Here is a 25,075-nt window from a genome sequence, read left to right on the forward strand (position 1 = left end):
CCATTTGCCTTAAGTCTTAGGAACCCCCGGGGCACCTGGGTGCTCAGTGGTTGAGCGACTGCCTTTGGCTCAGGTCATGATCCTGGGGTCCTGGGATTGAGTCCCACATCAGGCTCCCCGCAGGGGCCCTGCTTCTCCTTCTGCCTATGTCTTTGCCTCTCTCTGTGTGTCTTTCATGAATAGATACATACATTTTTTTTTTAAGTCTCAGAACCCCCGACAGGTAGGATTTTCGTATTTTGTCCATGGAACTGAGCGTATCACCTGTACTTGGCAGCAGTGACAAACTCCAAAAATGCCCACAGTCCTGCATTCCTCGAATCCAGGCCTTTTACCATGTGACTTTGTGGTGGTTCCCATCCTGAGGCCAGGGCTGACTCCCACCCCTTGAATCTGCACCGTGACTCGTTCTGACAACTGGATACTGTGGAGGGGATGCCGTGTCAGTTCCACACTTACGCCTCCAGAGGCCTCACCCACTTCTGCTAGCTCTCGCAGAACCCTGCCTGGCCTCCATGTGAATGAGCTCCATCTAGATGAGAGTGCACCCAGCTGAGGCCCTGCTAGACCAGCCAAGCTCCAACTGCCTGCAGGTGTAGACATGAGTCCAGCTGAGACCAGAGAGTGGCCCCCCTCACACCCCGCTTAGGCTCAGCCCAAACCACAGACCCATGAACTTCACAGATATTTGTTGCTTTTAAGTCATTAAACTCTGGGGTGCTTTGTTATGCAGCATGAGTTAACTAGATACGGCAGTCTGTGTTTTTTGTCTGACGTACTGAATGAATCAACACCCACAGGAAGAGAGGCAGAGGGGCACCTGATAGTTTTAGATCTAAGGAGCATCATTTGTACTGCAGCAGCCTTGTACTGCTGCACAGACTTTCCTTGTTCATCTCCAAGCAGGACAAAAGTCGGCTCACTTTCTCATGGCTATGCTAGCATAAGGATCTGAGATAGAGTGCGCAAACCAGCTAGCAGGGATTTGGAGCTCCTGGATTACACTGTCACGCGTAGCTACCATGTGCTCATGTTTCAGTGTTATACATGTTATCAACAAAGTGAAGGCACCATTGTCTCCTGCAGGCATGCAGAGGCAAGCTCTTTTCTATCAAGCAGTGTGGTGTTAGCATTAGTCCTAAGAATCACCCTCCACCCCACCTCCGGAATGACTGGAACGCTGCTGCGAAATAGCCTTGCAAACTCCATGCCCTCCTCCAACACCAGTGTCTCAAGAGCTCTGTGCCCGGCACACCTGTGTGTAGTCTCTTAGATGGAAGGTTGGAGCTGCCACTGAGCTTTGCCCTCCTTCTATGCAGCCCAAAGACCATTTCTTAAACCACAGCCTACTCTCATGGCTAAGGAGTCCTGGGTGCAGCAGTGCAGGCTGTGCCCCTCACATCGCAGACATGTTAGGTTTATTACAACTACTTTCCAGTAGATGGCAGTAGAGTGTCTTCCCCCCCCACCCCCACTAACCAAATCAGCCGAGGTTTTCCGAATTTCCTGACAGATGGAAGTAAAGTTTCTGGCCCAGGCGGTGCTGTTTACTAGTCTGCAGAGAGGTGCCATAGAGTCCAGCGGTGGGTCTGTCAAAATAATACTGTTTCTTGCACGATCAAGCTAATTCCATTTCAGAAACAGAGCATATTACCTTTGTGCTTTGTTTTAGAGCTTAATTTTGGCTTTTGATAGACCCAAAGCCCAGGCTCTGAGTTTACCAAGCAATGGGCTCCCAACAACTGTGTCACCCAGGCCTGCCCACCCAGTGCCATAGGATCCACTCGGAGAGATGTGGCAGAGGGAGCCGTGGGTCCTGATTATTGCTCCTGCTCCAACTACCTCCCTGCTGGGCCACAGGGAAGCTCGCTGTCTGGCTGTGCCCCAGAGACCCAGGGCATTCTCAGACCTCAGCGGAAACAACGACGACCCCTTTTTATGTTGGTCCCCAAACCAGACTCGGGATTGCAGCCTGTGGGGCATGCAACCTTGTACCCAGGACTCACGCTACGGAGGCACAAGGCACAGAGTCCCCACCTGCGGGCAGCTGTTTTCCAAGAGTTTATGGAAATTTTGGAAAACTGAATGTGAACATTTTTATATTAAAGTATGGATGTATAATAAGACATAAAGAGTTATACAATTCCTTAAATGAAGATAAACTGAGACTTCAAAGACATTTCTCTCTCATGCAGGTCTTCCTTAACCATACACTCTCACTCTGGTTAGTCCTCACGATTACTTTGGGGGAAGACCTTTGAGATGTGCCGGGCAAAACCTGTTTTTGCTGCCGACAGAGCCCACTGGGAAATGGATCAGTGATGAGTTAAAGCTGAACCCCGCAGCAGCACCCCCACTCAGTTCCCATCCAGGGGAGTCAATGTTGACCTGCACTTTTTCTGGAACCTTCCAGGGCCTGCTTTGCCACTCGAAGGGCAAAAGACTGTGTTTATAACTGTTCTGTCTGTAGTGGAGGAAACATTCATGGAAACCCTAGAGGAGGAGCGACTCAGGCCAAGCTTTGCTCAGCGGCAAACAGAGGCAGCAGTGTGCTTTCTGGCGTTTGTCTCTGTTGGTCCTGCTAGGAGCCTCCAGCCCCACAGAGTGGCTCCCTGAGCCCTCCTGACAGACTCACAAAACCTTCTGATGGAAACTTGTATCAAAAACCTCCCAGAAAACAAGGGAAAGATTTCCTTTGAAGAGTCCTAGTTGGGGAGGTACTGGGAGGGAGGCTTAAAACTTAGGAATAAAGGCAGCCTGGTCAACCTCTGGGACCTGCACCAGCCCATTTCGGGGTGAGCGAGGGCCTAGCTGCACAGCTCCAGGCGTCTAGCCTCCTGTGAGATCCCGGCCCCCTCCTTCCCTGGCCTGTGGGTTGCCTCTTGGGTAGCCATTCCAAGGACCTCAGCCACACTCCTTCTTTGGACTAACTTGTGGCCTCATGTTTATGGGATCTCTTCAGTTCCCTGAGTATTTACACAGCATGTCTCTCTTGAGATGTTGACGGTGCAACATCAGCCCAATATTTACTTCCAAGCATAAATAGTCCCCACTGAGTGTCTCTGGCACATGGTTTTGATTGAGACAGTGCGAAGGATGTTTGTGCGCGTGCGTGTGTACATGCGTGTGTGCGTGCATCTTCACCTTCTTTCTTTGGAAGAGAAGCAAGATGGATTCTTACAGCCTGGCTAGAGGGAAGGTGATAACCCAGTGACTCCTGGAGGGGCTGCCAGACCTTACACATCCTCTGGGCCATTTCACAGATTTATTTTCCTGCGTGTTTCTGCTTGAGGTCAGAAGAAATGCTCTCAAATAAAAACCATGAACCCAAAGCCAGCTTTAAAGCAGCAGGCTCCTGGAACAGGCCCAGCAGAGGGTTCAAGGGCAGTGAACACCCACCATGGCCGGCCTCCTCCCTGCCTGGGAAAAGGAAGAGCTAAGGGGTCCCAGCCTTCTGGGGAAGGGCCTGGTTACTGGGCTGGCAAGGTGGTGGCGCTTCCCTTTGCTCCAAGCATCGGAGCTTGCAAAAGGGGCAGAGAGGAGCGAGGGGAAAGGTTCCTTGGTTGAACGTGGAAGGGGGGGATGAAGAGTGTTTCTCCTCCACTGAGGGGTGGCTTGTGTGTTTTGGCAAACTGCCCAAGGGTGGAGGGAGAGTGGTGGGGAAGGGAGGCACTGAGAAGCCAGGGCCCTAAATGAGGCTTTCTCTTCCAAAGGAAAAACAACCTGAGTCTTCACTCTCTTGCCACTTGCCCCAGAGGCTGGCCTCGGGACCTGAAGGCACTTCGTAATGTGCACGTGCCCCACGAAGTGGCTATCCCTACTGGACAATTACACTTTCTTTTATCAACAGGCCTTTATGATTGTGGCAAAGAGACACGAGGCCCAGGCCCAGGCAGCTTCAACCCCCATCAGGAGCTAAAGGAAAGGAGAGGGGAACTCATTTGGATTTTTCTCCCTTAAAAGAGTTTCATATTTCAAAGTTTTCTTCCTGCATGGTGGTTTGGCAAGCTACTGTAATCCTCACACATAAAGTTTAAATTATGGCTCCCAGTGTCTGCTAACATCCCAGCTTTGGGGGAAGCTGATTAGGATCCATTTCAGTATTTGAAGAAGGGTCTGGTTAGCTCGGAACCCTGGTTGTGGATTTTGTGCTGGAGCCAGGGCCTGCTGCCGCCAAGCTTGAGAGCGCCTGGGGGATGCAGGCGGCGGGCGGACCTTCAGGAAGGTTCTGGGGTCTGCCCTGAGGCAGAGGTGGAGGCTGAGCAGTAGGCAGGGAGCCTGGAAGGGCTTTCTATTGTAGATTGATCGTGGATGAGGGGCATGTTAGTAGCACCATGGTGAGTGCAGGAGGGCCTAGGAGATGGTGGCACAGCCCCTTCCCCTGGCCAAGTCCTGCTCACCAATCTGGGTGCTTGGCTCAGCCACCATGTCTGGTCACTTAACCGCATTTCCCAGAGGTCTTCCAGGTTGAGTAAGGGCTCTTTTGTTTACCGCTGTCCCTTTGCCCAGAGTCTCTCACCTAGTAGGGACCCAATACTGTTTGCTGAATGAAGGCACTAGCCATCTTTCAAGGGTAAAGCGTGCTGACCCACAGGCCTGTGTCTTACAAAGAACACATCAGCACAGCCACTGGCTTTGTTCCGTTCTCAGTACCATGCTATGATCTGTGGTTATGTGGCACATTCTGGGGAATGACCATTTTTGGCTCATCAGCTTGAGGCAATGGCAAGCAACCATAGGTGGCAAGATAAGGGGTTCCTGGTCAGCAGTGGCAACTGGGTACCACTCAGTGGTTTTCCCCTTGACGGGGATGGAAGGAATTATATATGAACCATGGCATTAAGCCCAAAACCATAAAGACCTCCCATGGAAGCTGAATATTAGGCTGGTCTTTAGTCCAACTAATCAACAGACTTCTATGCACTGGATTGTCGATACGGTATCAGATTTCTATTCTATACATAAGGCATCATTTTTAGGTTACAGACACAGGAATCACAGTTGATAAGAGGTCTGTTGGTGAAGTTTCAGGAATATGTAGGTCTTCAAAATAATCCTACATTTTGCTTGCCATTTTTAACCTCCTATGGTCATCATACTAGTTCACTGTTGAAGAAAGATGCTTTTCTTTTTATTCTTAAGATTTTATTTATTTATTCAGACACACACACACACACACACACACACACACACAGAGAGAGAGAGAGAGAGAGAGAGAGAGAGAGAGGCAGAGACACAAGCAGAGGGAGAAGCAGACCTCATGCAGGGAGCCAGATGCTAGACTTGATCCCAGGTCTCCAGGATCACACCCTGGGCTGAAGGCGGCGCTAAACCACGGAGCCATCCAGGCTGCCCGAAAGATGCTTTTCTTAAAGAAACTCCCTCTGCTAACTTACTTCCTGCATTGTAGCTTTGCCTAAAGAGATTATCCACTCTGAATTCTGAGTGTATTCGTGAATGTTGCACCAAGATTAATTTTTATTCCCTTTCCCTAAAGAAGCTCAATTGTGATTTTATTTATGATACTATGGAAGAGAGATGAGGTTTCAAATACTTTAAAACAACAGTGACTTTCAAAGAAAAGATTAAGAGTTTGCCCCTATCTCTGGCCATCATGAATGTGGCAGATAAAAGGTGGCCCTAAACCCTTTGCCCCTCCTCCTATTAGGATGTGGGGTCTATTTCCCCTCCTTTGAATCTGGGTTGGCATGTGACTGCTTTCACCAACAGAATATGGTGGAATGATGCTATGCCAGTTCTGGACCAGGCTTTAAGAGAACCAGCAGCTTTTACCATGCTCTCTTGGGGCCTACACTATCAGGTAAGAAGTCAGACCCTTCCCTTGGGAAGTTCTGAGTCTACATGGAGAGGGAGTGGACCTCCCAGTCATCCTCACCAAGTGCCAGCAATGTGAGTGAAGCTGTCTTGAACTCCTCATGCCACCAGGTAAATGCCACTTGTGACTCCACTTAATGTCATTGGGAGCAGAAGAACCACCTAGCTAAACTCTTCCTGGACTCCTAACCTATACATTTGTAAGAGGTAATATAATGGCTGTTCAAAGCCACTCAACTTGGGGGCAGTTTGTTACACAGCAGCAGCTAAATGGTACAATATAAAAGCCCATGATGTGGGCAACAGCACCATGAACAACCATGAAGCCCTGCTGGAGTGAGCACCTTTGTGGTATCTGCCTAATTTCCTTCTTTTATGAGATTCAGCCCAACTCCCATCCTACCTCCCCAAAGTGCCACCTTGTATCTTTCTCTCACCGTAGTCTTAGCTGTTTGGATCAGTGGGAGACATGTGACCCAAGTGGAGCCAAATTCTCTCCCTGCCAGTTTCCTGCCTCCAGCCACAGCAGTATACATTCTCTCCCCTAGACTTGCAGACTGGGATCAGTCTTTGGCTGGGACTGATGTGTGCAGGGATGTGTGGAGAGGCAGGTCTGTTTTGGGAGAACATGATGCAGGGCTGTAGAGAGGCAGTAGTGAGGGGCTGCATGGGACAAAGGGAGTGAGGGGAAGAGGGGGTTGTCTGGCTTGGTTTCTGGACACTTTCTGGATGCAGATACACATGTTTCCTTTGGGGTCTATGCATACCCTTACATCCTTAGAATTCTCTTTCTTGCTTATGTGGCTGTGGATGGATTTCTAGTTTGTTGGTTGTTGTTATTGTTGTTGTTGGTTTTTGCCACTGAAAAAAAAGGGCCTTGATGATGCCTGAGATAGTATGTTTAGCCCTGGAAACTGAAGGGAAAGCTGGCCAGACCAGTGAGGTGACAGGAATATCCTTTTGGCAACCTTCCCCCTGCTATGTGAGGGGAGCTTGGAGTGACTCAAGCCCATTCTAGTCGCCTATAGGCACCACACACTCAAAATGTCTCATACCAAGCAGCTCCTTTTCCAAAATGACTTCAGATCCTGCCTTCCTTCCTCTGACTAAGGGAAACCATCAATTGTCTAAGCTAAAAGCAGCGAAGGATGGCTACTTTCATTCCTTCCTGACCTCCCAGCCCAACCAGCCACCAAGTCCTACCTGCTCTAATGTGCTCCCCTCCCCTCCACCATGGTGATGTCCCTGGAGGCTAGGGCCATCACCATGGTGGAGGGGAGGGGAGCACAGATCTGGCAATACTACTGCTCTACCACCAGGCCCCCCATGCTTCCCCTTTCTCCTGGTCAGTGGGTGCTGTCACAGCCCTGGTGGACGATCTCACTGCAGGTGGCTGCCCTCTCATGACACACCTCACAAGCTGCTTGCCACAACACAACTTTCTCACCAACTCTACCTTCTAGATGGAATATCTATCTGCCCTTCCCTGCCTGGAAAACTCAAACCACATCCAAGGTCAGACTTGAATGACACCTCATTTGTGAAATGTCCTATGATTTTTCTCAGGTGCTTCTAAGTGTTAATTAAGCTCAGTGCTAAAGATTTTGCCTGTATCTTCTCTATGCCTCGGCTCCAGGTTATGGTCTCCATTTTACTGAGGAAGAGACTGAATGTCAGAGAGGGTGACTCTCCCAAGCTGGCGAGTGCTAGAGCCCAGTTCTTGTGCACAGCCATTGGCCTAGCCTGCAAAGTGCTCCTCTCACCTTCCACATGGTACTCTATGGCCTCTCACATGGTACTCTGTGGTCTTTCCATTCCCCCTTGGTGTGAGAGATTAATGGTATCTTATTCTCAGTTTCCAGAGAAGCTTGCACACACTCATCATACTCTATTATGTTATAGGTCTGTGTGCTGCATGGTGAAGCGTTCAAGGGCATGGAGGAGTCACAATCACTGATGTATCTATGTACCTACCCAGCATTTGGTTCAAAGCAAGTGTTCAATAAATGTGAGCCAAAATGAAGTACGGCTTTTGGATGATGAGCAAAGTGGTTTTGAGCCCCACGGCATCATTCAACTGCTTCCTTAAAGCTATTTTAGACCATTGTCTTCCACCTCATTAGTAATGGCAAGACTTTGTCTGTGGTAATGCCGCCACTTAACTGCCACCACTCTGCCCTCTTTCCCGGTCCATGGTAGATGGTGGTGTCTGCCTTCTTGGGTCCTGGCTCTTTGGATCACATATATCTGGGTGACATCAGGGTCCTGGCCACCCCATGACAGCTATCTCCTACAACTGCATTCTTTAAATAAACACAGCAAAAGCAAAGCTAAGCAGATGGCAGGTGGAATGAAGCAAGTGCATGTAAACAGAGGTGAGACATACACCTGAGTGGCAGAGCCAAGAAGGGTGGTCAAAAGGAGGGCATTCTTGTCATGAGCGGGAATGGGGCATGGCCACAAAACTCCCCACTCTGGCCCTGTCTGGTCTCATGCACCCAGCTTTGGAGGACAGAGGCTTACTCTCATCTGAAGGGCCCAGACAAAGGCAGAAGGAAGAAACACACACACACACACCCCCCAACCAATGCCCTTACGGTCTCTTCAGATTCCAAACACTGAGCTGGCTTTGTTCTTTGCCCGCAGACCAGAGGCAGTCTGGGCAGGAAGTTGGAAGAGAGAAGGGGGAGTTAAGAATCTACTGGCCACATAGATTAAACAAACAACAAATTGGCAGATTAAAAAAAAAAGGTTAATATCCACTCCTGGCAAATATATAGGAAAATGGACACATACTGCAGCGCTTGTGGGAGGGTGAATTGGTATCACCTTTCTAGAGGCAATTTGCAGTATGTAATAAAAGGCTTAAAGTACTCTTTTCCTTTGACTCTGTAATTCCATTTATAGGGTTTCATCTTAAGCACAAAATGGAAGATTTGTGCAAATATTTGGCTCTTAGGATGATATTCACTATGGCACTCTTAAAGGAGGTGTGAAACCAGGAGCCACCTAAACTCCTGTATCACAGGGCTGGACAAGGGCAGACCTTGCAGCCTCATGACAGGCCTGAGAGTGGGTTTTTAACAATATGGAAAGATGTTTAAATACTGTGTTTGGGGAAGAATAGGCTTAAACACAGTACATGAAAAGCATGGGAATGTAAGATAAGCTTACTTCAAGTTGTGTGCTCAATATTTTTCATTAAACCTCCAGACCCTTTTTCAGGTGATATAGCTCTAAATTTAAAGCAATGAGTCCCATTGTCAGTCTGAAAAATGTGTAATACAACACTTTTTTTTCCTGTTTCTAGACTTCTCAGATAAAAGTATATTTAATATGCTTTTTTTTCAGATTAATAATTGAACCCACAGTTTTGACTTTAGAGGTCTTGTAGCTCACAATATATTGAGTATATCGAGTATATTACTGGAAAATTTAACATCCCTATTCAAAAATAAGTAGGTGCTATGAGAGTACTTGGTCTACATCTTTATGCAGCGAGTAAGGTCAAGAAGAGACAACACTGTTCATCATGGTTATTCTGAGATGTGGACTCCTGAGTGTTTTACAATCTTTTTTTTCTTCCTGACATGTTACAATGTTGGATCAATAAAAATTATTTTGCAATCTCAGAAGCTAATTATTTGAATCTAAAGCTTTTGTCTATAATGCTGTAAGAGGCCATTTCCGCCTGCCTCTGAAACTGCGAACCCTGGAAAATCAAGGCTTTGGGAACAGTAGGTCCCACCTATGGTTCCTGTTGCTATCCTAGGAGCCAGAGACCCAAGACCACATAGGGGCTCCACTCACCTGGAACATTACTGTCCAGTGGAAGAGACATACCTTCACTAGATAATGACTCTGAGGTTGTTACTGATGAATATAGAGGCTCTGAAGTAAAGGGACTCCAGATCTCTGAGAGTGTGAGGCAAAGAAAGCATCTCAGACTTGGGATGAGGACATTCCCTTCTTCTCGAGAAAGTGACAGGAGGCAAGAAGGATGGGCAGGTATTCCCTGGTGAAGGAGGCAGGGGAAATCTATCCCTTGGTTCACCTACAAATGAACCACCAAGGGGTTGGGAGAATGGTCCACTCAGCTCCCCAGGCAGAACTCTGGACAGTTAGCTCATCTCAGCTACCTGAGTAAGGCAGAAGCCCTTTTCATAGTCTACATGGGTAAAGAACAAAGAATTACCCTGCAGTCCCTTGCTTTTTTTCCCCCCCAAGGAAATGGTGAACCATCCCAGGGTCCGCTGTGCCTCCCCAGGCTTCTGTTGGTGTGGAGTCAGGCTCCCACCTTCCTGATAGGACCAGTGAAAGGGTAAGAATGGAGTGAGGCTGAGATGTTTGAATGGTTATGAGTGGCCTCAAGAGGAACCAAGATTCCATTCGAGCCTGCAGGGGGCCCTGCCCTCCCTCCACTGTACCTGCACCATGAAGAAAGTCCTAAGAGGAAATTTCTTCCAAGAGAATTTGCCTCTGGTGAGGCAGGAAGACTGTGCACCTATGGGTGGGGGCTCCGTGGGGCCCCCCACAATCACCAGACTCACCTTCCAGAGCAGCACAGCCAGCAGCAGGAAGATAAGGATTCCCACCAGTAAACTTATGGCAATGATCCACCCCACAACGTAGCCACGGGGCTCCAGATTGTGCAAGGCTTCGAAGACCACCTAGGAGGCAAAGCAGAAGGGGGGGAAGATGCTCAAACACAAGTACTCATCGCGTGACAGAGCCCGGCCTGGGCTTGATGTCTGGAGGGAACTATAAGTGTGTCCATTCTGTTGTTACCAGAGTAGATTTTGGTTCTATGCTTTTCTGCTTATAGACTGATGGATTTTTTCCCCCACGAGCATCAGAAAAGGCACTTGAAATCCAAGCCCCAGTTCTTGAAAGGGTTGTAACAACAAAAAGCCTGACCAGTATCATGAAGCGAACATAAACGTGGTAAAGGTCTCAGAGGACGTGCTCCGCTCTTGATTCAGGCAACAACAGTCTCTCTTTTATTATGGTTTTGCAATGAAGGACATGGACATGCCCTCCATGTAAGACAGGTACTCTCCCCAAGTGTTCACCTCAACAAGTAGCTTAGCGCAATCGTTTGATCAATGCCAGTTTCCTGACAGGCTGTCGTTCCACAAGGGCCAGGACACCATCTGTCTCAGGTCTCATGGCAGCACCTAGCACACAGTAGGCCCTCACTACTGAAGCGCCGGGCTCTGGTTTCCAGTGGGAGCCATATGCATCCTGGCCCCTGCCACAGTGAGGCAAGTTTCCCCAAATTTTATGGAAACCCGGTGGTGTGTGGGTTAGCAGCCTGCAAGAGCCAACCGCGTGCTTCTCTTCCTCGCCCCACATCTAGTGACACTGCAGTCGTGGTCTGAAATGGGCCACGGGCCAATGTTTACACTGCGGAAACTGGCAGACGAGTCAGGGCCTCCCACTCTCCACCAGGGAACTGATTGCTTAATACATATTAATGCTAAGTGTACCCTTCGGCCCTGTTTTAGCCTCACCGGGCACCGTGCAGTTTGGTTTTGTAGAATTCAAAGCATCCACTGTGTCCTCGCTGCCTGGCAGCTTTCCCTAACATCCACTGCCCACTCGAGCTTGCTGCAAAAGAGACAGGACTCACAGTGCTGGGCGGTCATCATCTCCCTCGGCTGCCTGGTTGGCCCATACCCAGGTCTTTGTCTGAGCTGGGCCATTCCATCCTTGGGGAAAGCCTATCTAACCCTAGCTGGATGCTGGAGGCCAACTGAGGCTCTGCCTCTGCCCGGAAGCCTTGCTTATCATGGAGGAGCCCAGCGGTCCTGCCCTCCCCTGCTCAAGCCATATGTCCAGCACCATGTATGTCCCCTTTTAGGGCCTAGCTCCCAGCTCTCTAATTCTTCCCAAATAGCTCTCTGTGTCAGGCTCGGTGCTTTACTTGTAACCCCCGACTAGTTTACACAACAACCCGAGGACGGCTTCAACGCCCATTTTACAGAAGGGAACCATGGAGGCCCAGAGAGGAAAAGCCTTTTGCTCTGTAGCTTAAGTACAGAGTCAGGATTTGAACTCAGGTCTAGCCAACCCCAAGCCCCTAAATCTGAGCTTGCCAATGTCACACCACGGAGTGCCTAAGCTGATGGTGGCTCTTCTTAAAGAATACTGGTTGGTTAAATGGGTCATTTGTTGTCTGTGTCTGGGTGATAAGGAAAGCCAATGTGAGCATCTCTATCTCACTGTGTCTATCCCTACAGCTGGGGTAGGAGGGGAGTTGTGCACCGGGGGCTGGGGGGGCTGTGGTCATTCATGAGGCAGATGACCTGCCACAGTCACACCTGCAGGCCCTGAATCCAGAACATTATCTCAAGGAAAACCAGGCAGAGCAGAGACCATCCCTTCCTGCATGGGGACAAGTGAAAGATAATAACTACAGACACAGTTGTCATTCTGGGAATGGAAAGGAGGCCACCTTGTAGCACAGACTCACTGACTGTGTGACCTTGGGCAAGGTACTTTACCTCTCTGAGCCTCATTTCATCTGCACAATAGGGGTAAAATAGCACCTCCCTAGAGAATTCAAGGGTACTATGCACATAAAGCTCTGAATCTAATACCTGGCAGAGCCAATCCTTGACAGATAGAAAGTGATTTTTCTATCAGTGCTGACCAGAAGATGTTTTTGAGGTTGTACACAGTTGGCTAGTCTTTAATTTTTAAAAACCATTTGTTGATGTCTAAAATACATAGAGAAAAGTGAACATAACCCAAGTGCATGGCTCACTGAATTTTTATATACCGCATGCTAAACATACACGTGTAATCAGCACCCAGAATAAGAAACAAAATATGACCAGTCCCCCAGATGCCTCCTTCCCCCTCCTTTTCTGCTAACACCTGCACAAGGGTAACCACTAATCTGACTTCTCAGGGCCTAGATTAACTGCGCCTGCTTTTGTCCTTGGAACATTTGGAACAGTACAGTGTGAACTCCTGTGTCTGGCTTCTTTCTCTTAATGTTGTGTTTTGGGGAGCATCTGGGTAGCTCAGTGGTTGAGTGTTTGCCTTCAGCTCAGGTCGTGATCCTGGGGTTCTGGGATCGAGTCCTGCATCAGGCTCCCCGCAGGGAGCCTGCTTCTCCCTCTGCCTGTGTCTCTGCCTCTCTCTAGGTCTCTCATGAATAAATGGGTAAAATCTTAAACAAAACAAAACATTATGTTTTGGGGAGTCATCCAGGTTGTAGCATATTTATCCTTACTGCTGGATAGAACTGTACTGTGTGAACACACTACAATCTATTTATCCATCCTATCCTGTCACCAAGAGTGGTTTTCAGACACTGAGCAGGGGGTAGTGGCTTGGAAAGGAGTTGTGAATTCTGTCTTCATGCGCCCCTATTTCCTATCTGGTTTAGATTGAGAGGTCCCTGTCTTTATTTTATTTATTTATTTTTTAAAAGATTTTATTTATTTATTTATTTATTCATGATAGACATAGAAAGAGAGAGAGGGGGGCAGAGACACAGGCGGAAGGAGAAGCAGGCTCCATGCAGGGGAGCCTGACGCGGGACTTGATCCCTGGGCTCCAGGATCGCGCCCTGGGCCAAAGGCAGGCACTAAACCGCTGAGCCACCCAAGGATCCCCGAGGTCCCTGTCTTTTTTTTTTTTTTTTTTAATTTTTATTTATTTATGATTGTCACACACACAGAGAGAGAGAGAGAGAGAGGCAGGGACACAGGCAGAGGGAGAAGCAGGCTCCATGCACCGGGAGCCCGATGTGGGATTCGATCCCGGGTCTCCAGGATTGCGCCCTGGGCCAAAGGCGCTAAACCGCTGCGCCACCCAGGGATCCCGGTCCCTGTCTTTAAAGACAGATTGGTGCCTTTGGATTCTCACCCCTAAAAAGCTATAGACTGAACCACCTCCCATATTCAGAATCTCTCACGGTGTCTTGTACAGATGAGGCAAGACACTGTGGCCAACAGGCACGATGTTAGGCAACCAAGATCCTGCTCTCAGCTCCCCCCTTGTGAAATGGGGGTCTGAAAGGGAAAATCAGATATAGTGTTGTGAAAGTAACGCAAGTCTGTGAACCTTCCTGTCGACGGTGAGTTGCTGAGGCAGGCCGTGAGCTCAGTGTGGGCCAGCTGTAGTCCAGCTCCTTGGAGAGCCCCAGTGGCTTCTCAGGGACAGTGCCAGAAATCTGCATCCCCGCAAAGCTGCGCCGGAGGTCTGGTTTTGCGGATACAGACACAGTTAAGGGTGTCCACTGCAGTTTAGTCTAGCAAATTCCACAAGAATGCCCTGTCATTTCCCCGGAATGCGTGTTTAATCCTTTCTTATTTTTAGTGATGCAGTTCATCTTCTCGGGTGTGTGTCTCGTGCTCTGGCAGAGCTGGCCCCTGCACGTCAAGACTCTAGTAAGTTCGTGTAGGAGAGAAAATCAGAGTGTCCTGCAGTTTTAAGAGGTCCCATCTTGGAGCACCTGGGTGGCTCAGTGGTTGAGCAAACTGCCTTTGGATCTGGGCGTGAGCCTGGGATCCTGGGAGGGAGTCCTGCATTGGGCTCCCCGCGGGGAGCCTGCTTCTCTCTCTTTCTATGTCTCTGCCTCTCTGTGTCTCTCATGAATGAATAAATAAAATCTTAAAAAAAAAAAAAAAAAAAGAAAGAAAAAGAAGTCCCATCTTAGATAAGAGCATTTCAGGAGCCTTCGGGAGGATTCCCTAGTGTTAGGAGTTGTCTTTCTAAAATGTAGGTCTTCTGTTGCTTCTCTACTTAAGCTATCAATGGCTTCCCTTTACACTGAATACATCATCTGGGTCCTGGGGCTCTTTACAGTCTGGTCTCCCTCCTACCTGGCCAGCCCCTTGCAGAGCAACCATTCACATCCTAGCCAGTCTGCGTCATCTTGCCTGTGGGACCCGTGCTCTCTGGCCTCTCTGCAGGCTGCTCTGGCCATCTGGAATGCCCTTCCATTCTTGTCCATTTAGCAAACTCCAATATTGCTCATCTTAAAAATGTTCATACCCTTTGGTTCATTCATCCTGTACTTGAAAATTTACTCAAAGGCAAAGAAACATAAAACAGAAAAAGTTTTGTTTTCAAAGATGTTCACTGAGTAATTATTTATACTGGTACATAATAGAGATTTCCCCAACGTCTAACAACAAGGCAACGGATAAGTAAATAGGTAATTATGGTCAACCACAAAGTGGAATACCATAGAGCTATTAAAAAGGATGATAAATCTGGCTGTCCAAGTACAATTTTCAAAAAGCTGAAGACATGCTGCTCATACAAATAGAGAGCGAACACCTGTTAAAGATGGATTTAATTCATTATTGAGGGAACCAGCAGGATGGTGAAACTAGTTCAAAGAAGGATCTGAAAACGTATGTGGAACACACGTGCACATACACACACATACGCGAGTGTACACACACAAGAATGCTGAAATCAGATACAAAACTGGCTAATATCCCACAGGGCGATGAACTATAATCTTCGGAATCATATTTTCTGCCAGACAGAAATCATTTTCACCTTTATTGGCAAAAGGCTTTATAACTTATTAGTCTTCTACAATCAACTTGTAATTTGACAGAATCCAGGCCCTAGAGAGTTAGGCAGGCGTGCTACACCTTTTCTCAGATTTCAGTGTGTCCAAGATTCACGTGAGGAACCTAGTTACAATGCAGATTCTGAATCTGTGACTCTGGGTTGGGACCAGAGATTCTACATTTCAAATAAGCTTCTTGGTGATGCTAATGCCGCTGGTCCATACTTTGAGTAGAGAGGGGCTAGGGAATGCTCCAGTCTACCATTGGAAGGACGTGCAATCATCTTTTTACCTGATTTCCATGTTTTAAATACTTTTGAAAACATGATAATGTGGGAAAAATGATAAATGTTACAATGTTAAGTCAAAAAATGAGAATATCAGTTTAATATTTAGAAGGTATCAGCTTTGTAGAAAGATGATAGGAAGTTTCAAAAGTACACAGGTGCTTTTTGATATGGGCATTTTTTTTCTTTTTGCTAATAAATTTTTTTTTAAGCTGAGCATTTTTTCCCTTTTAAAACATTTATTTAAATTCATTTGCCAACGTATAGTGTAACACCCAGTGCTCATCACACCACGTGCCCTCCTTAATGCCCATCATCCAGTAACCCCATACCCCCTAATTTAGCATTTTAAAGCGAATTAAAAAAAAAAAGATGAAAAGGAAAGACACTGCTTCAACATCTCCTATTTCAAGAAGCCTGATCCATTCCTTTCTTTTTGGCAGAATTAGTCATTCTCTGAGCTTCTGGAAACAGCAATTTTCAACCTCTTTTAGCAGAGAAGACCTACTGTGCTATCCCCATGTCTGAAACAGAAAAAAGTGGAGGTTCTCTGGTCGTAAAGAAGGTAGGCAGCCAGAGTCCAGCGTGCTCGGCCCCCTTCCCAAGTCTGCCTATCCCTACCCCAGAGCCAGTTTTGAAACAGTTTTAAAACCATAGCTGAGTACTTGGCAGTCCTGGCTCCAAGTCCTTCTCACTCTGTCAGGTAATGATGGATCTTCCTGCTGATGGACTCCAGTGCCCTGTGAATTCTTACAGAACACGGTTTCGAATGCATGTCCTCCTGTCGCCTAAATCAGGATCATGATTCATTATGTGATTCATGAATGCACAGATTAATACATTCAATGTCCTCTTGGCTATAATATGAGATGAAGCATGAATGTGATTCAGTCTGCAACAAGACATCTGGGGTTTGAAGCTTGAGTCTCTGAGCGTCTGAGTGTGCTTCCCTTCTCTCTACCTCAAAAATAGAGTTGCAAATGTTATTTCTTTGCAGGGAGTTCTGGCCATCCATCCATCCATCTGCTTACCCACCCACCCACTCATCTGTCCACCCAACCATCTGTCCATCCATCCCATCCATCTGTCCATCCATCCATCTATCCATCCATCCATCCATCCATGCATCTAACAAATGCTTACATAGCAACTGCTATGTGCCAGGCACTGTGGGGGTTCCGTGACGAATCAAGCAGGTGGTCCAGGCTCTCACAAAGCTTCCAGTTTTTAGAGAATACTGACCAATTAGACCCATAAATGTGAAATTATAATTTTGTAAAGTGCTCCAAAGGAGAGGTTCACGGTTATGAAAGATTCTGAGATAGGCATGGCAGTCAGAAAGAGTTCCTAGAGGAACTGTGTGAGCTGAGAGTGACGAGTCAAAAAGGAAGGGAGGGAACAGCATTCTAAGAAGGAGCAGCATGTGCAAAACCCCTATGGCAGGAATATGCTTGGTAGGGGTGATACAGGGCCAGCAGACAGTGGGGTTGGAGCAAACAGAATGAACAAGAAGCCAAAGGAAGATGTTCAGGATGAAGCTGGACAGATAGGAAGGGCTGGAGGCTGTGTTAAGAATCATCTGCTTTATCTTAAGAGGAATGGGATTCCAATGCAGGGTTTTGACCAGGGGAGGGACATGGTTCGCAGTATGCCTGGAGCACTTAGCTGAGAAAGGACTGTAGATTAGGAGGAAGAGCTTCACGTGGTGGGGCGTGTGTGGGTTCACGGAATAAACCTGGATAGTAGGGCTGCAGGGGAAATGGTGCTGGGGAGGTATATGGTGCTTTTCTGGTATGAAAGGAGGTGAGGAGAAAGGGAAAGAGATTGAGGATGAGGAGGAGTCTCATGGTGGAGGTTGATAGGAGGCCAAGAGATGGGGAGACAGAAGTTCTGAGCAGTGAAGGGATGGATGATGGCATGGCCATGGACTTAAGCTGGAGGGCTTAGGTGCCGGATGTTAATTAAGAATACATAAGAGAAGGAGGAGTTGAGGATTTGTCTCATCAGAGGTTCTGAGGAGGACAGACGTGAGGCTGGGGACACAGCCGGCCCCGATACCGGGCATCCTGCCTGCTGCTGTAAAGTTTCATGTACTTGAGGTTGGCAGGCTAGTGTCAGGGGACCACCGGGAGCCAACTTCCAGTCTGAGGCAGCTGGCAAACCAGAACCAGAGAGCTCAATTCACTTCTGTGTTTCTGGAAACTTTTACAATCCCACCACTGCAAATATGCCTAATGTCATAGCTGGCAATGCTCAGGTGTCTGTGTAAGGCCTGAGGACATGACTACAACAGGGTGCCCCCGGTCCAGGACTCTGCTGGACAACGGCTGCCGGGGATGAAGGGACCTGCAGTCAGCCCTACCCAAAGGGAGCTTCGACCTCAGACCCAGTCGGCGGAAGGTCAGTTACAATGGCAAGAGGCTGTCTGCTGTCAACATCACACACGTCTCACAGAAAAGGAATTTGAGTACAATAAAAAGTAGAAAGGGAGGAACATCTGGGACAATGAAATGACATTTCCACCTGCTTCTGATTACATCTAATAGCCAGTGAGGGTGTGTGGGAGGGAGGACAGAGAAAGGGCTGTGAGGGCTGGAAGAAGTGCTCCCCACAGAGCCAAGCCTTAAACTGCTCTCAGAACACAGTCTTCGGGGAGCACACCAGCTCAGGGGAGCAGGGACACTTATGGAGACAACATCAATGACCAGAAAACACACTGCACGTTTGGCAAGATTGATACTGTCCGTCTATGCTGTGACAGACAGACATGCCAAGCACACCGTGGCTGCCAGGCGCTGGGTTTCAGAGAAGCCTTGCCCCATTAGCACACGCAGAGGAATGAGCTGGGCTGGTGCTAATTCCTTTGTTGTTAATAACGGGTCACATTTGTTGGGGACTTACTGAGTTCCTGACATTTCGTTGAGGAGTTTATATCCACTACTGCCCATAATCCTCACCACCGCTCTTTAAAGGGAGGAGGGGGGAAAAATTAAAAACAAAAAAAAAAAAAAAAAAAGGGATCCCTGGGTGGCTCAGCAGTTTAGCGCCTGCCTTTGGCCCGGGGCGTGATCCTGGAGTCCCGGGATCGAGTCCCACGTCGGGCTCCTGGCATTGAGCCTGCTTCTCCCTCCTCCTGTGTCTTTGCCTCTCTCTCAATCTCTGTGTCTATCATGAATAAATAAATAAATAAATCTTTAAAAAAATTTTAAAAAAATAAAGGGAAGAGGGGAGGACAGCTCATTTATCTCCAGCTATCTTGATGAGAAGCTGTGCATCTGGTGAGGGCCCAGGCCACAACAGGAAGAGCTTCAGAATCAACAGACCCTTTAGTCTGCACACAATGTGCTTCCCAGGCTACCGGAGCCACGGGTCGCTCTGAAGACCAAGGGCCAGCTGCTTACCACCCATGACTGTGATACCTACCACCTGCTCAGAATGGTGTTCCCTTTGTGTGTGGGCACAAGGCCATGGGCCAGAATGGGGCAGAGGAGCACGGTATTAAGGAAGACTCAGGACTTGCAAACAGGCGCACCCAGCAGCCAGTCCTGGCTCTTCGACCGACACGCTGTGGCACCTCAGGTTGGAAGGTCTTTCCAGAGCCTCAGTTTCCCCAACAGGAAACGAGAGTCATGATACCTGGCTCAGAAGGTCACCAGAGCTTATCACATCAAACGCCAGGCACACCACAGGGATTAAATACCACCTTTCACAGCAGAATTCTCTAAAGACCAGGGGTTCAATGAGGGAGTACTGAGGCCACCAACGGAAATGGGAGGTAAAAAACTGGGGGAATTTGGGGTACCTCAGCTCTGATTCAACCAAACCATGTTTCAATTTAGGAGTGGGTTCCATTGTTTTAAAAAATAACAGCAGTGATGATGATCATGATGGTAACCAGAGATCACTGATTTAGAATAAGCTGGCTGAGACCCTGGAGGTTTTGGGGGAGGGAGAGGCTTATTCTTCATGTGGTTCATCCTGTCCTTGGTCATCTCTTTATGCCATGAGAGCCACTATTAAGTGAATGCCCACATGGATGCTCCAGGCAAGGGGCTTTGTATCAAGATGTCACTTGATCCCTCCCAACTCTTTTGGTCAGGCATTCCCTACATGTGACCAGCACAAACTGCAACATCTTTACTGACATAAATCTACATGTCCATTTCCATCTCCTCTGCCACCATTATCTCTTGCCAGGGAACTGTCACAAGCTTCTAACTAACCTTATTTTCACCTTTCCTTCTTCCAATCCACTAACCACATGGCAGCCTGTGATTTTTAAATATACAGTTGACTCTTACATCACAAGAGTTGCAAGAGTTGGTTTGACCTGTGCAGGTCCGCTTCTATGAGGATTTTTTTTCAATAAATACAGTACAGTACTATAGATGTATTTTCTCTACCTTACGGTTTTCTTTTTCTTTCTTTTTTTTAAGATTTTATTTATTTATTCATGAGAGAGACAGAGAGAGGCAGAGACACAGGCAGAGGGAGAGGCAGGCTCCCTGCAAGGACCCTGATGTGGGATTCGATCCCGGAACTCCGGGATCACGCCCTGGGCTGAAGGCAGACGCGCAACCGTTGAGTCACCCAGGCATCCCTACCTTATGGTTTTCTTAATGACATTTTCTTTTCTCTAGCTTACTTTATTTGCGAATATATAGTATGTAATACAGATAACATAAGCACATATGTGTTAATTGACTGTTCATGTTATCAGTAAGGCTTCCAGTCAATAGTAGGCCATTAGTCCTTACGTTTTTTGGAGAGACAAAAGTTATATGTGAATTTTTGGCTGCCAGAGGGGTCATTGTGACTCTGTGTTGTTCAAGGGTCAATTGTGTATTGGATCATGCCATTCCCTACTTCAAACAGAAGCTCTCAGAGGCTTCCTTTTGCTACTGCCCCCTGGCGTTACATGGCGTGGAGTTGCCTATGCGTTCCCCTGCAGATATATTCACTGTTCCCGGGGGTCTTGACACACTGGTCTTTGAACAGTGAACATAGTGGGCTGTTTGGACCTTCAAGCAGCTCTTCCCTCAAGCTGGGGCACCTCTTTCCATTCTTGGCAAGCTAATTCCTTCTCATTTTCTATATCTCAACTTCCTCAGAGAAAGATTCTTTGACCCCCTTAACAGAGAGCAGGTTACTCCCATAGAACTAACCTCAATTTGAAATGAAATCCTTTTTTGCTTCCCTGATTACCATCTGTTGTCCTCTCAGTCATCTCTGGAAGTACAGGGACCATGTTTATTTTGTTTCCCATTGAATTTCTACTGCCTAGTACAGCACCTGGCTCTTAGCAAGCCCCCAGTAAGTATCCATCAAATAAATAAGCAACTGGTACCTGTTAAGAAGTAGGACTCCTCTTCTGGCAAATGCTGAGATATTACTTAATTCCTTATAGTTAATAACTGAATTCTCACTTGTTGGGGGTGGTGGGTGAGAGGGAGGACCACCTTTGGATGATGGTATATGATGGGGATGGTGGTGACCTTCTAATGACCCTCATCTGCAACGTAACTTGCTGTTCAAGGGGGGAAAACTTTCTTGCCATGTAGAATGTAATTTTAACTGTAACTGGCCACATAAGTGTAAAGCACATGTCATAATCCACTTGGTGACTGTAACAACTGTAAAGCTCACACCAAGAAGCAGTACAACAAAAGGACGCTAAGAGGCATCTTTTGGAGTAATCTGTTTACCATGTTAAGTGATGCCTCTCTGGTTGAGATGCCCTGGCTTGCATCTTTGGTTGGGAGGCTGTGGTAGGGTACAGAACAAAGGCAGAAATCTCTAGCAAGTAGAAGCTTTCTCATAGTATGGGTGGGGAAACTGAGGCTCACAGAGCATACCTGCCACCCAAAGTCACACAACTAGGATGTGAGGGAGATGGATTTGAATCTGGGCTTTCCTGACTCCCAAGGGGAGATGCAGTGCTCTGTATTCAGAGGTCTGACTTCTCAAAAGGGCCAAGCCTGGGAATTGAACTGAAATGACTTCAGAGAAAATGAACCTGCAACTTGCTGTCCTGATCCATTAGTGTTTGAGAGGGCAGATTTCTTTAGGAGTGAAAGTATGGCTGTGATCCCATGGCTTCATTGTGGGGTCTGATTAGGGATGAGAGGAGAAAGCCCCTACTGGGGTGAGGACAACCAGGTCCAGTCTGAAGGACCTGGCTGGGCTCCAAGGCCACCTGGGTGGTTTTTAATAGAGATGCTTTAAAACAGGTCAATGATTTCCTTTCCATACTGGATACTTTGCATTTGTCCAGGCTGTTTCACTCCCCTTGGCTCAGTGCCTTCCCCAGGGTCTGGCTGGCTGCAGCGGGGAAGGGGAAGGAACACCAGGCTGGGACTCAAAGGTTCTGGGCACTGTTCTTGGTTCAGTCCCTATGAGATCTTGGGCAAATCATTTCTTCTTCCCAAGTATCAGAGGCCCTGTGTTCAGTAGAGCAAGAGACTAGTGGCTCTAACCCGGGGTGGGAGGCAAAAGGGAATCTTCGGGCACTTGTTAGAAATCTGACCTATCTTCCCATCTGCAGAAGGGATGCTGGTGGCAGTGAGCTGCGCGAGGGAGGTGAATGCCAATGCGGACATATGGTTCCCATGCACCATGGTAGACGGAGAAGGGCCCCAAACATTTGCCCTGTCAAATAAGCAAGGAAACAGCACTCATTCAAGCACACGCTTTCTTAAAAAAATAAAAAAGCAAAAGCGCACAAATACTCCTTAACCATCTTTGGAGAAATATTTTTACATTCCCTCACTAAGGTTGCAGCTTGCCCAAAAGAATGGTCTAAATGATTGAACAAGGACTCTGGCTCAGAGGGATGCCCTAAGAAGAGCTTGGGAATGGTTAGTTGGCCCAATATTGAGCCTCAAGGATTGGAGAAGCACAGGGGAGGGGACACTTGTCACTTTTTAGCAGTTCCGTGATGACCTCCCTCCTAGTGCTGGGGAATCCTCCTCTGCGTGAGTCTCAGGGCAATGGTGAGGCAGAAATGTCGGTGATCTGCTTTCCCTGGGATGTGGTCTCCTGGTGACAGGGACCTAACCTCAGCTAGTGAAAGCCTCCTGCCTGACTCTGGAGCAAGGGGCCGAGAGAAGCTAGGCACATCTGTGTCCCGGGCACCACGCCAGGCTCTTCCTGTGGCCTGACTGAGCCTGTGGTCCTGGCTCCTTGGGTTTCTTAATTCCTCTCCTATCACTAGTCTGGTTCTCCAGCCTTCTTGGCAATTCTGGGAGCCACAATAGCCTCTGAACCTACTGTGATTCTGCAGAAGAGAGACAGAGCCAGTCCCTCCTACTTGCTCCTAAGATCTCAGCCTGGTACACAGTCCACATGGCAATGACTTATTTGTCTACAGATTTATGTGTGTATCATATTTTCTGCTATTTGAAAATATCAAGGAAATAGGTCTGCTATGTAATTCATAGAGGCTTCTCACCCAGCTTGGGAAGGGAGTTGGGGGCGGTGGCTTGCAGTCGCAAAGCCCATTCTCCAGATTTTTGGTTTGCCCTGTGGGAGTTTTTAGCTTTAGTTGTTGGCAACTCTCCCTGAAAAGTAAGAAGGGCTGGGTGGAATAAGAATACGAGATGCAGCATACTCTTGGCACCTGGAAACCAGTATGGAATGCCACCTCACTGGTCTCACCTGGAACTCTCAGGTTTGGATCTGCACACAGATAAGCTTGGTGTGGTTGGTCTTGGACAAATGCTAACACATGACCTGGAAAGTACTCCCACGTCTATTTATCAATAATCAGGGCAAATGCTTCAAGAATCTATTACATATTTCTACGTATTCATCCAAATGCTTTGTAAAGCACCACTCAGACCAGAGCATAAAAAGAAAAGATCCACAAGGTCACAGGAAAATCATTTCATGTCCCTGTCGATGACATTTACCATTGTGTACACCTACCTCATGTAGTTACAAATCAGATTTCTCTTCTTGCCCATACCCTGTTCATACCAGCTACAGGTACACTTCCTATTCATTCCAAGGCCATCAAAATTTGGTACCTAATCTAAAATCTTGTGAAATTTTGCTTGGTTTAAATCTGGTGGCTACCCTCCATGGAAATTTCCCCTCAAAAAGACAGTTGACAGAGAGCCAGGCATTCAGAAGACTCATGCAGGGAAGAACGTGTTTGTTCTAAAAAAGTAAACCTTCCTACTCAGAAAAGATTTCTTTTTTCCTGCCAGGAAAGTTGAGAACAGATTGTAGGACTTCATCTTAGCTCATGGATTGAAAAGGCAAAGTCCTGGAAAGGAGGGAGAGTGGGACATTGTAGGATTCTGATGGCTGAGTACTAAAGAAAAATCAGTTGAAATGAGAGCTTCTTCCAAAGAACTCTTGATAATGAAAATATCACCATAGTGCTCAAAACGGAACAGTAATTAATGGAAGTGGTATTTTGGGGGCGTACAGATGACTCAGAAGCCAACAATGGGACATTAAGCAATGTCTTCCTGGATCCCACAGTTCAGTGTTGTCATCGAAGGCAATGTGCCGATTTTTTTTTTCATCTACACAAGGGATTCCACCTGTAGAAAACCTGCTAAATTACATCCCTTTGCTCTTAACTGGGAACACTGTGGTCTACCCAAATATTCCAAACCTCTCATGTTGGGCATGGATTGCATTCTAGAAAACTCTTTAACCAGAGCTATGACAATGAGTGATGAATTACGATCTCCTTCACTTCTCAGGCGAGAGTCTGAATTAGCAGTGCAATGGCCAAAAGGCAGGGAGGGAGAGGCAAAAGCCGGCTCCAAATATCCAACTGCCAGAAAAACTCCTCCTCAAAGGTGAGAGATGCCAACGCCTTTCCTTCTCATCCCATTTGGTTTCCGTTATTAAAATTAGCACCTGGTCAATTCCTTGGTATGAATAGAGGAGTCAAGCTCCGCATCTGATGGATGGTCCTTTCCAAGCCCTGGGGCAGCTCAAACATCCCATCTCCGGAGCTTCACAGATCCACTTTCATTCTGTACCAGCCAACGCTCTCGTCTCTTGTTCGCTGCACACAGGAGCAGGCCTGAGGTTTCGAGGTGGTCCCAGAGGCTTACTGTTTAGGGTCTTATAAGAGTGGGCTCTGGTCTGATCCCCATCCTAACCTTCAGATGCATGGTGTTTCCATTGTTGATGGGAAATAAGTTAACAACCTTTTCTTTTTTTAAATTTTTTAAATTGGAGTTCAATTTGCCAACATACAGCACAACGCTCAGTGCTCCTCCCGCCAAGTGCCCCCCTCATTGCCCATCACCCAATCACCCCAACCCCCCGGCCACTTCTCCTTCCACTACCCCTTGTTCATTTCCCAGAGTTAGTTAGCAACCTTTTCTTTATAGATACATAATCTCTATGAATTTATCACATATGTAAATTTATCACAGCAACA

General features: G+C 47.5%; 1 protein-coding gene across 3 annotated transcripts in view; it reads right to left on the bottom strand.

Annotated features, from left to right (window-relative positions):
• ITGA9 (integrin subunit alpha 9) overlaps window positions 1-25,075 on the bottom strand; it is a 353,430-nt gene that overhangs the window by 24,278 nt on the left and 304,077 nt on the right. For all 3 annotated transcript variants that reach the window (XM_077865823.1, XM_077865822.1, XM_077865824.1), the window contains exon 27: window positions 10,386-10,505. In XM_077865823.1, the coding sequence (XP_077721949.1) occupies window positions 10,386-10,505 (120 nt within the window). The remainder of the gene's footprint in view (window positions 1-10,385; window positions 10,506-25,075) is intronic.

This window comes from Canis aureus, chromosome 22 (assembly GCF_053574225.1).
Source record: "Canis aureus isolate CA01 chromosome 22, VMU_Caureus_v.1.0, whole genome shotgun sequence".
NCBI lineage: Eukaryota > Metazoa > Chordata > Mammalia > Carnivora > Canidae > Canis > Canis aureus.